Here is a 12,470-nt window from a genome sequence, read left to right on the forward strand (position 1 = left end):
GGGAAGGCCCGGGAGCCCATGCGCCTAGTCTTTTTCAGAGGCAAAGCACTCCCTCTACTCCCTAAGACAGAGCAATCCTACTCAAGACACCTTTCTTGGTGAGTAGGAAAAGAACAGGAAGGCTGGAGAGATGGCTTAGCAGTTAAGACTGCAAAGCCAAAGGACCCAGGTTCGATTCCCCAGGACCCACATAAGCCAGATGCACAAGGGGGCGCATGCATCTGCAGTTCGTTTTCAATGGCTAGAGGCCCTGGTGTGCCCATTCTCTTTTCTATCTCTCTCTCTCTCTGCTTGCAAAAAAATAAATTTATTTTTATTTTTATTTATTTGAGAGTGACAGACACAGAGAGAAAGACAGATAGAGGGAGAGAGAGAGAATGGGTGCGCCAGGGACTCCAGCCTCTGCAAACGAACTCCAGACGCGTGCGCCCCCTTGTGCATCTGGCTAACGTGGGACCTGGGGAACCGAGCCTCGAACCGGGGTCCTTAGGCTTCACAGGCAAGCGCTTAACCGCTAAGCCATCTCTCCAGCCCAATTTTTTTTTTTTTAAAGGAGAACAAGAGGCACTGAGATTAGGGTGCTGTCACCCACTCACCTCTTGCAGGAGGCCCCCCTTTCTTGGGCTACCCATGCTCCGTTCTGTATGCTGGTATTTTTCTCCTAACCCCATGAGTGACAGGCCCACTTACACTCCTTGAATCAAAGTTTCCGGCACAAGAGGAAAACACAGTCTGTCCTTGAATAAGCATCTTCCATCAAGGATGCTGATGGACACCCAGGTTTGAGGACCAGTGTCCTAACAAAGGACCTCAATCGAGACACCGTCACTTTGCACAGTCCTCACATTGCTTTGTGACTGTAAGTCTTCCCTCACACATCGGGGTCATGCCCATGGTCCAGGGTCCTCCGTGAAGATTGGCATATGGTTTCTTTCACTTTTGTTTGTTTTTTTTTCAAGGTAGGGTCTCACTCTAGCCCAGGCTGGCCTTGAACTGCTAGGATTAAAGGTGTGCGCCAGCACACCCGGCTTCTTTCACCCTCTCTTCCCTCCCATTGCTGAAGTGAAGGAACGTCCTTATATATTCAAGGTGGGTATGAGCGCTGGAATTGGGCAGGGGTGAGGTGCGTGGGTGGATCATATCTCCCAAGTTCATCCATGGAAGCCCTCATCCCCAGTGCCTCTCTGACTGTGTTTGTATTTGATGAACCTGCTAGGATGGGTCCTTCATCCACTAAGACCAGTGTCCTCATAAGAAGAGATTTAGGGGCTGGAGATATGGCTTAGTGGTTAAGCGCTTGCCTGTGAAGACTAAGGACCCCGGTTCGAGGCTCGGTTCCCCAGGTCCCACGTTAGCCAGATGCACAAGGGGGTGCACGCGTCTGGAGTTCATTTGCATTGGTTGGAAGCCCTGGTGCGCCCATTCTCTCTCTCTCCCTCTATCTGTCTTTCTCTCTGTGTCTGTCGCTCTCAAATAAATAAATAAATAATTTAAAAAAAAAAAAAGCTGGGCGTGGTGGTGCACGCCTTTAATCCCAGCACTCGGGAGGCAGAGGTAGGAGGATCGCCATGAGTTTGAGGCCACCCTGAGACTACAGAGTTAATTCCAGGTCAGCCTGGACCAGAGTGAGACCTTACCTCGCAAAACCAAAAAAAAAAAAAAAAAAAAAGACACAGTAGGAAATGGCTGCCTGTAAGCCAAGGTGAGGCCTTGGAATAAACCAACGCCACTAACATCTACAACTTCCAGTCTCCAAAAATGTTAAAAAAAAAAAAAAAAAAAAAAACCAAAAACTTCTATTAGAGGTCTGGGGATGTAACTCCGTCAGTAGAGGCTTTCCAAAGACGCACAAAGTCCTGGTTCAATCTCCCAGCACCAGAAAATTTAAACAAATCAATCAATAAACAAACGGGCTGGAGAGATGGCTCAGCAGTTAAGGCACATGCTTTCAAAACACAATAACCTGGGTTCAATCCCCCAGTACCTATGTATTTCCAGATGCACAAAATGGCATGTACATCTGGTGTCTGTTTGCAGGACTAGAGGCCTTGGTGTTGCTCACTGTTTCTTTCTTTCTCTCTCCTTGCAAATAAATAAATAAAATATTTTTTTTAAAAAAATAAAATGAGGGCTGGAGAGACGGCTTAGCAGTTAAGCGCTTGCCTATGAAGCCTAAGGACCCCGGTTCGAGGCTCGACTCCCCAGGACCCATGTTAGCCAGATGCACAAGGGGGCGCACGCGTCTGGAGTTCGGTTACAATGGCTGGAGGCCCTGGTGTGCCCATTCTCTCTCTCTCTCTGCCTCTTTCTCTCTCTGTCTGTTACTCTCAAATAAATAAATAAAAATGAACAGAAAAAATTTTTAAAAATTAATAAAATGAAAAAAATAAACTTTTGCCATTGAGCAGCCCGGTCTCTGTTATTTTGTTATTGCGATACTAGTAAACTAAAATATAGGCTGAGAATCTTTGTCTGCCCTGGCAAGCTTATACTGTGGACACTCAGGAGCCTCTGAAACCACCAGCAAACCCGGGATAAAATGAGCTTAGCTCAGTGGTGCAAAGCTGGGTGTTAGCCGGACATGGTGGAACACTTCAATCCTAGCACTTGGAAGGCAAAGGTAGGAGGATTGCCATGAGTTCGAGGCCAACCTAGGATTACAGATTATGTGCCAGGTCAGCCCGGACTACAGTGAGACCCCACATCAAAAAACAAAACAAACAAACAAACAAAAACAAAAAGCTGGGTGCTTCCTTCTTGTGTTCAAAGTAAAGAGAATAAAAGGTAGGGCCGGAGAGGTGGCTTAGCGGTTAAGCGCTTGCCTGTGAAGCCTAAGGACCCCGGTTCGAGGCTCGGTTCCCCAGGTCCCACGTTAGCCAGATGCACAAGGGGGCGCACGCGTCTGGAGTTCGTTCGCAGTGGCTGGAGGCCCCGGCGCGCCCATTCTCCCTCTCTCTCTGCCTCTTTCTCTCTCTGTCTGTCGCTCTCAAATAAATAAACAAAACTAAACAAAAATAAATAAATAAATAAATAAATAGAATAAAACAACAAAACCTGGGGTTGTGAAGACTGCAACAGAGATAAAGATAGTGGATCTGTAGAAACTGTTATCTGGAAGGGTTACTGCTGGGGATTCAGCATGGGAGGGTGGCCTTAGGGAGTCAAATCTCCCTTGGCCTCTTGGGCCCCATGCCGAGGAGGGGGGGGGTCACAAAGCTCACTTGTCTCCACCAGGCCGTCTGCAGGGGCTGCCAGCCAGCAGTCAGGATGGGCTTTTGAGGCCACCCAACTTACTTCTGCATCCACTCAATAAACTTCTTCTTCGTTCTGAGCGCGGGCACAGCGAGCTTCTCCCCGTTCTTGAAATACTTCAGCGTGGGGAACTCTGAGATGTGGAATCTTTCCGCCAGGGCCTTGTTGACAGTGGCGTCTACGGCTGCAAGGACATCAGAGCTCTAGGGTGGGGAAAGGCCAACCATGCATTACAGCCTCAGACGCAGGGCTGGCGGAAAAGAAAGGGAGCCCGGGTGTAGGACCCCAATCCTTCCCCTGCCCACCCCCCGACTCTGTGCTGCAAGAACTTAACTGGGGGGGGGGGGTGCCTGGTCTCCTGGGCTCCACACCATAGGAACTGAATGAACCCCTGGCATGTCCCTTCCCTTCTCAATAACAGACTAAGGTAAGGCGTCCAAACCAGTCCCACCATCATGCTGGGCAGACAAGGGCCAGTTCCCAGCGGTCACGATCCCAGGGGAAAGAAGGGACAATAAGACCACACTTGGTAGCTATGGGAACACGGCCCCACAGGCTCCCTGCCCTATCTTGGTCCCTTGCAAGGGTCCTACCTGTCTGACAATGATGTATCTACTAGGGGACATGGACTAGAAATACCATGATGTATCTTCTAGGGGACATGAGGGACATCCAGAGCTTGCGGTGAAAAATCACTATAAAGATTCCAGGAGCTGGGCGTGGTGGCGCATTCCTTTAATCCCAGCACTCGGAAAGGCAGAGGTAGGAGGATCGCTGTGAGTTCAAGGCCACCCTGAGACTCCATAGTGAGTTCCAGGACAGCCTGGGCTACAGTGAGACCCTACCTCAAAAACAAAACAAAACAAGATTCCAGGAGCCAGGACTCTCCAGTGGGGACAGTGAGGGCTGAGGCAGGGATGCTTACATCGGCTTCTCCGTGGAGGATTTCTGCTGCGCCTTCAAACTCTGGCTTCATTTTTTTACAGTGTCCACACCCTGTGGGGAGAGAGTGACAGAAGCTAGTGACTTGGCACGGACATCCTATGGTGTCTGTCCCCTGGCCTGACAGCCCAGTCTCATTCCTGGTATCTGAGCACTTGGGAGAAAAGAAAATGAGCACCCTTCTACTTAGTCCACAGAGGTGGACTGGGGTGTGTGTTTGTGGTGGGGAATGACAGGGGAACCTAGTGACAAAAATAAACACTAAAGCTGGGTGTGGTGGTGCACGCCTTTAATCCCAGCCCTCGGGAGGCAGAGGTAGGAGGATCGCTGTGGGTTTGAGGCCACCCTGAGACTCCATAGTGAATTCCAGTTCGGCCTGAGCTAGCGGGAGACTCTACCTTGGGGGAAAAAAATACCCACTTAACATGTGGAACAGGTACACAGTCCTGGAGTGCCTAGGACTGATCTAGTGCTTTATGCCTTTATGCCATCTCTAAAATTGAGTGTTTTACAGAGGAGAAAAATTGAGGTACCAAGGGGGTGCACAGCTGCCCGAGACAATACACCCAGTCACAGCTGGCACTTGGTTGCAAATCCCAGCAGCCCTGGCCATAGGTGGCACACATCTCTTGGCACCACGTTGTTATCACAAGTCCCTTTCTCCAGGCCATAAGCTGGTAATGCCAATCCTACAGAAGTAAAAGTATGGTGATGGGCTGGAGAGATGGCTTAGTGGTTAAGCGCTTGCCTGTGAAGCCTGAGGACCCCGGTTCGAGGCTCGATTCCCCAGGACCCATGTCAGCCAGACGCACAAGGGGGCGCACGCGTCTGGAGTTCGTTTGCAGAGGCTGGAGGCCCTGGCGCGCCCATTCTCTCTCTCTCTCTCTCTCTCTCTTTGCATCCTTCTCTCTCTTATAAATAAATTAAAAAAAAATTTTTTTAAAAGAGTTGCTGAGATTTGACAGCCTGTTCAGTGTGCTGCTGTGTGGGGTTATCGTTAGGAGACTAGAGAACCGACAAGCTGGACCTTCCCGAACGGGTCCGTGGCAGGGAGAGACCACACAGCCCTCTGCTGGAGGCTCTACGGTTCCCAGCGGGCCTGAACTGTATGTACACAGACACTCTGCTACTATTGCATGGGTAGCACCCCACTCCATTTGGGTTATGACCCAGAAGCAAGGAGAGAGAAGGTTCCAGGTCCGGTGCTCTTCCAGCCTGAAGACAGAGAACCAGAGCGCCTTCCCGCCCTGATCCCTTACCCCTAACTCGCCCGGGAGTCCACTGGTCAACTGTAGAGGCATCAAGGTTATCATTATTTTTTTTCTTTAATTTTTAAATTTTTATTAACATTTTCCACGATTGTAAAAAAAATATCCCATGGTAATTCCCTCCCTCCCCCCTGACGAGGTTATCATTATTTAGAATTGTAGAAACGATTTCCAGAAGTGAGCATTTAGTAGCATTACAATACATTTTCTCCAAACAACAACAACAAATCAGGTTATAGGGCCGGAGAGATGGCTTAGTGGTTAAGGCGCTTGCCTATGAAGCCTGAGGACCCAGGTTTGACTCTCCGGGCCTCACATAATCTAGACACACAAAGGTGAGGCAATCGCACAAGGTTGCATGTGTGCACAAGGGGACACAAGCATCTGGAGTTCAACTGCAGTGGCTGAGGGCCTGGCACACCAATTCTCTCTCTCTCTCTCTCACGCTTGCTCTCTCTCTTTAATAGAAAAAAAAAAAATCAGGTGGGCTGGAGAGATGGCTTAGTGGTTAAGGCGCTTGCCTGGGAAGCCTAAGGACCCACATTCTACTCTCCAGGTCCCACATAAGCCAGGCGCACAAGATGACGCAAGCGTGCAAGCTTGCACACGCATACCAGATGGTGCACGTGTCTGGAGTTCGACTGCAGTGGCTGGAGGCCCTGGCATGCCAGTTCTCTCTCCCACACACTCAGTCTCTCTTAAAAAAAAAAAAAAAAAAAAAAGATAGCCGGGTGTGGTGGCGCACGCCTTTAATCCCAGCACTCGGGAGGCAGAGGTAGGAGGATCGCCGTGAGTTCGAGGCCACCCTGAGACTCCATAGAGAATTCCAGGTCAGCCTGAGCTAGAGTGAGACCCTACCTCATAAAACAAAACAAAACAAAACAAAAAACAAAAAAAAAAAAAAGAAGAAGGAAGCCCAGAGACACTTCTGCTGCTAGAGGCCAGGTCCATGAGAGTCCAGCTTGCTCTGGAGAGAAGGCAGAATGACCCCTGCCAAGTCCTGCATATGGCACTGCCCAAGCTGGCCTGGCTCGGGGGACACTCCCTGAATACCGTCCCTGATTAAGTGTGATACAAACGGAGGTGGTGGCAAGGCCCCTGGTGGGACTAGATGGTGAAAGGGGGTCGGGAGACAGAGAAAAGCATCAGCCATCGCCACCCAAGGGAAAATTCCTGTTTTGTTCCAAACGTCCCAGCGCACAAGACAGGACCCTTGAAGGCAAGAGAATCTCCCTAGCACCAGCTTCATACCTTGATAATAACAGGCTCCTGCCCTTTGATGGCACTCTCCTGCTGGGGTGGCAGATGGGCTCTATGCCATCTGCCAGTTTCTATCAGCAGAGTGCTGGAGGCAGGCTCGGAGGATGAGAAGCGGCTCACTGGGAAAATGGGCGCTGTAAGCCCTGGACAAGAAGGGCTGAGAAAGTTCTAGATCCTTCCGCTCCCATGTGTGGCTCTCTCTTGGACTTCCAGCCTCGTCTCCCAGGACTCCCTGAGTAAGGAAGAGCTTGCTCCATGCACAGAGCTTCCTGGCATGCCAGGAGATGCTTGAAGGCATCAGTAGGCCCATTTTACAGGGGCAGTGTCGGGCACATTTATGTGCCCCAGGCTGCAGGAGGCTTAGACCCCGATAATCTCACCTTGAGACACCTGGACGTCCTGATAAGACTTAGGTTTCCGTTTCCCCATGGCCACGTGATCTTTTACTGCTAACCCAGAAGGTCCCTATAGGTTAATGAGGTATCAGCCTGCAGCCTTCGCATAGCCAATCCCCCTGTGACCGGTACCCCGTACCTTTCCCAGCCACTACATGAACGCTTATAAGCCCGTTCCCCCAACAAATAAACGAGCTGTCCTCTGACACAGCCTCCCAGCTGTTTCTTCCTGTTGCACTCATGGCCACTCAGGACCCTGCTCCACAGTTGCCTGGATGCCCCTGGGTAAACCGATGCCCAGTGGCCCCAGGGTGGCCAGGAACCACAGGGCAGAGCACATGGTTCTGAGAGTTAAGTGGTAAGGCTCACAGGGCCACCAGCGCCTGCCTTCTCTTCATCATCGTCCCTGTCCTGATGAATGCAGAGCACGCACCCTGAACCACCCACCCATTCTGGTCCTGCTCCGAATTTTCCCAGTTCACTTCAGCCCTCTCCCCGCCAGGCTCCCCCTCAGCGAGCTATTTTTCTTCTAGTCATAAAATACTTCTTATTCTGTGGCATTTAATTTTATGTTGCCTTGTGACTATCATATTGCTATCTCCTGATATTTACGAGCAACCAGGGTATCTTTTCAAGACATAAATCATATCAATTCCCCTTTGCTTAAAACTTTCCAAGGGCTTCCCTTCATAGATGGTAGATTAAAATCCAAACTCTTTATGGTGGTTATAAGCCCTGGACTATTATAGCTCCCACTTGGCCACTGCGGTAGTTTGAATAGATGGCCACCTGGCTGGAGGTGGTGTCATTGGGTGGATCTTAAAGTGTGGTGGTGGGTTTGAGATTTCAATCTAAAGAGAGGAGTGGACTGAGATGCACCTGACCATGTGGATGTTGGTCGTTTGGAACCTTTGTTTTGGAGGAATGGGTATGGACTTGGTGCTTGCAACTGAAGATGCCTTCTGGAGTGGTAAGCCAAGTTTTATGGACTATTATGATGAGAAATTTGAAAATGCTAAGTGCAGACAGTATTGAGCTTCAAGGTTGGCTTATGAGCTTTCTAAGGGGAAGGAAAGACTACAGAAGACTTTGTTGAAACTGGGCTACTGGCAGAAGCTGACCAGCTCTTACAGGACCAGGCAGAGAGAGAAAAACCACAAACCCAAAAGCCAAAAATAGATGCCCCCCCCCCAATATATTCAGTATTTTATTGTTTGTAGTTTGCATGTGCAGTCATCTGACTGGAGGCAATGTCAGTGGGCAGATCTTAAGGTGTGGTGGTGGGTTTCAGATTTCAATCTAAAGATATGCAAAGTGTGTCTAGCTGGAGCTCCTGAGGTGTGCCGTGCTGTGCTGTATGGCTTTTGGCTTTTAGACTTGCTTCTCTCTGCTTGGACCTGTGAAGGCAGGCCAGCTTCTTCTGCCATTATGGAACTTCCCCTGGATCTGTAAGCTTCAATAAATATCTTTTCCTCCAAAACTGTGCCTGGTCTGGAAGTTCATCTCAGTGACCCTGAAGCTGTCTGCTATACCATCCTACCTTAACTCAGGTCACTTCCTCCCACCCTTGATGCTTCAATCTCTGATACATCTCCTCCTGTCATACCAAGTTATTTCCACCTCAAGACCCTTGAAAGCGATATGATCTTCCCCCAGCCTATGTTGGGCTCGTTCTTATCACTCTTATAGAATTGCCTAAATTTCACTCTTAAAGGATCCCTTTCTGACCCTCTAACTCAAAGGAGCCTCACCTTATTTCACTCTCATCCAATAGCCAACTTTATTCCCTAAGTTATCTTCAACACAACCTGAAGCAATCTGCTCACTTGTCCCATCTGTCCCCTCAACCAGTGATTAAGTTCATACAGGCAGGGGCTTAGCTATCTGTCTAGACGATGTTAGCATGCTCCACAATTTTTTTTCTTGAATGAAATAACTTAACAACTGTTCAGATTTATATCTGGGTACCCAGGTGCTAGGATGAAGATGTAGGGACCAGGGCTAGGGCAATGACCTTGCAAGCACCTGAGTTCAATCAGAACCTATGTTAAAAAAAAAAAAAAAAAAGGGGGACTGGAGAGATGGCTTAGCGGTTAAGTGCTTGCCTGTGAAGCCTAAGGACCCCGGTTCGAGGCTCGGTTCCCCAGGTCCCACGTTAGCCAGATGCACAAGGGGGCGCACGCGTCTGGAGTTCGTTTGCAGAGGCTGGAAGCCCTGGCGCGCCCATTCTCTCTCTCTCTCCCTCTATCTGTCTTTCTGTCTGTGTCTGTCGCTCTCAAATAAATAAATAAATTTAAATAAAAAAAAAAAGATATATGTGGGGCTGGAGAGATGGCTTAGCAGTTTAAAGCACCTCTCTGTGAAGCCTAAAGACTCAGGTTCGATTACCTGGAGCCCATGTGAGCCAGATGCACAAGGTGGCCTATGTGTCTGGAGTTCGTTTGCAGTGGCTGGAGGCTCTGGTGTGCCCATTCGCTCTTTCTTTTTTGAATAAATTATATGTGTATACACACACACACAAAAGCATACATGGTGGCATGTTCTTATAACCCTAAGGCTGGGGAGGTAGAGATAGATAGATCTCTGAGCTTAGCTGGACAGCTAGCCTAGCCCAGATGGCAAGCTCCAGGCCACTGAGACCCTGTCTCCAAAAAAAAAAAAAAAGGGGGGGGGTTGTTGGCACACACCTTTAATCCCAGCACTTGAGAGGCAAAGGTAGGAGGATCGCTGTGAGTTCGAGGCCACCCTGAGCCTCCATAGTGAATTCCAGGTCAGCCTGAGCTAGAGTGAGACCCTACCTCAAAAAAAAAAAAAAAAAAAAAAAGTTAAAAAAAAAAAGGGTAGGGGGTGGATAGCTCCTGAGAAGAAGGATACCAAGGGTACCCTGTGGCCTCCACACACACGTCCACCTCCACACCTGTACACACACACGCATGAACATGATGTGGTTCCTAGTAGAAGGAAGTTAGATCGACTGAGGTGTGCCTTCAAAAAGGATAATGGGAGCTAGACAGACGGCTTAGTGGTTAACGTGCTTGTGTGCAAAGCCAAAGGACCCAGGTTTCAATGACCCAGATTTTGATTCCCCAGGACCCAAGTAAGCCAGATGCGCAACATTGGCGCATGCATCTGGAGTTCATCTGCAGTGGCTGGAGGCCCTGGCACACCCATTCTCTCTCATTAATAAATAAATAAAAAATATATGATAATATATAAACATAAATAAAAAATTAAGAAACAAAATGAATGAAAAACAAACAATGAGAACATAGCCTCTTTGCTTCCTAGCCAGCTTGAAGTGAGCAGTCTCTTCCAATATATACCCCACCACGAGGTCATGCCTCACCATAGCCCCCCCCAAAGTAATGGGGTTGACAGATCATAGACTGAAGCCTGTCAAAATTAGTCTCCCCCCCCTTTTTTTTTTTGGTTATTTGAGGTAGGGTCTCACTCTAGCTCAGGTTGACCTGGAATTCACTAAGTAGTCTCAGGGTGGCCTCGAACTCACGGCAATCCTCCTACCTCTGCCTCCCGAGTGCTGGGATTAAAGGCGTGCGCCACCATGCCTGGCTAGTCTCCCCTCTTTAAGTAGCTCAGGTATTTTTGCACAGTGATGGAAAGCTAACACAGGAGGATTAACTGGATGTAATGTTTTATGGGGCAAGGGTCAGGGCTTGCATGCAAATTGCTGCTAATTTGACTAAGCGCCTCTTCTGTGTAAAGCCAGCGACCATGCCAATCTCTGTGTATGTACCTTCCCTCTCCGCTGCCACTGTGAGTGCTTCTGCCCATTACGAGTCTGGCAAATGTTTTCAGAGATCGCCAGCGTCTACGGCCGCTGATCTAATATTTCCCGTATATGCCCCAGAGTGCTGTTGAATTCATTAAAGTTTTCCATTCTTACATCAATTTCTCTCTGCCCCCGTGCACAAGACGCCGAGGCTAGATAATAAACTTCTGCAAACAGAGTTGATGAGGAGGAAACTGGCCAGGCTGGGAGGGGAGAGGTCTGGCTGAGTAAATGCCTTCCTTCCTGACACTACCTGTCTTGGGGAGCCGTGGAGATGGATGGCGCCTGCCTTGTTCAGAACCCCAGGTCCCTGGGCCTGGCCACCCAGATGTCCCTGCTGGTGTGGGCTCTGGGCAGCTCGAGGATGGTTAGATGTGGGGAGCAGGGCTTCAGTCAGCGGCATGTAGTGTCCTCACTGTAGCTTGCCAGGCTGTGGAGGGTTTGATTCAGGGGTCCCCCATAAACTTAGGTGTTCCAGCTGATGGAGATTTGGGAATTAACGCCTCTTGGAGGCAGTGTATAGTTAGGGTTGGGCTTATGGGTGTTATAGCCAGTTTTCCCTTGCCAGTGTTTGGCACACTCTCCTGTTGCTATAGTCCACCTTATGTTGGCCAGGGGGGTGATATCCACCCTCTGCTCATGCCATCATGCACCTTCTCCTTGAGTCTACAAGCCAAAATAAGCCCTCCCCCCCACCCCGGAAGCTGCTCTTGGTCAGGTGATGTCTGCCAGCAATGCAAACCTAACTGCAACACAGGCCATTAAGTTATTATTTTTTTTTCTATTTTAATTGAGAGAGAGAGAGAGAGAGAGAGAGAGAGAGAGAGAGAGAGAGAGAGAGAGAGAATATGGATGCACCAGGGCCTCCAGCCACTGCAAACGAACTCCAGACACATGTGCCACCTTGTGCATCTGGCTAACGTGGGTCCTGGGGAATCGAACCTGGGTCTTTTGGCTTTGCAATCAAGTGCCTTAACCTCGAAGCCACCTCTCCAGCCCTTGTCATTAAGTTTTACTGGCAAACCTCCTTGTTGGGTTTTTATCATTGGTGTAAGGCACTTGGTCTTAGGTCCAGGATACGGCATGAAGCTCTATATACCAACACCTCAATCCCACTCTTGCCTGGCTATGGGGACATTGGTTCCTGTCACCTCCAAGTCCTCAGACGCCTCTGGATCGCATTAAATTCAACTATACTGATGATTTTCTTGCAGATCAGTGATGGGGCTTTCCTGGATGTGGAAACCAGAATTTTCCAGGGAGGCCAGATTCTCTGGAAAGCTTTCTGGCAACGAGGCTTCCGTGGGTTTCCTACAGATGGCAGTCCGATCACTGATCTCTGGACACGGTGGGGAGACCCTGCGGAACTTCGGGGCAGGATGAACCAGAGCCGACACTCCCCTTGGGGCAGACTGGCACCTATTCATCCCAGCCCTGATTCCCACACAGGTTCCCCACCTGAAAAATGTGTATAACAAGCTTTAAAAATTTTATTTGCAGGCTTCAATCCTGAGGAAATAATCTGACATGGAGACAAATATTTATGCCTGAAAGTGTTCTCTG

The 12,470-nt window shown here is 49.2% G+C and overlaps 1 protein-coding gene across 1 annotated transcript in view; it reads right to left on the reverse strand.

Annotated features, from left to right (window-relative positions):
- Pdia5 (protein disulfide isomerase family A member 5) overlaps positions 1–12,470 on the reverse strand; it is a 130,461-nt gene that overhangs the window by 15,644 nt on the left and 102,347 nt on the right. The window contains exons 12-13 of the mRNA XM_045147458.1: positions 4,178–4,248; positions 3,295–3,455 (exon numbers count right to left, since the gene is read on the reverse strand). Of these exons, the coding sequence (XP_045003393.1) occupies positions 3,295–3,455; positions 4,178–4,248 (232 nt within the window). The remainder of the gene's footprint in view (positions 1–3,294; positions 3,456–4,177; positions 4,249–12,470) is intronic.

This window comes from Jaculus jaculus, chromosome 4 (genome assembly GCF_020740685.1).
Source record: "Jaculus jaculus isolate mJacJac1 chromosome 4, mJacJac1.mat.Y.cur, whole genome shotgun sequence".
In the NCBI taxonomy this organism is placed as follows: Eukaryota; Metazoa; Chordata; class Mammalia; order Rodentia; family Dipodidae; genus Jaculus; species Jaculus jaculus.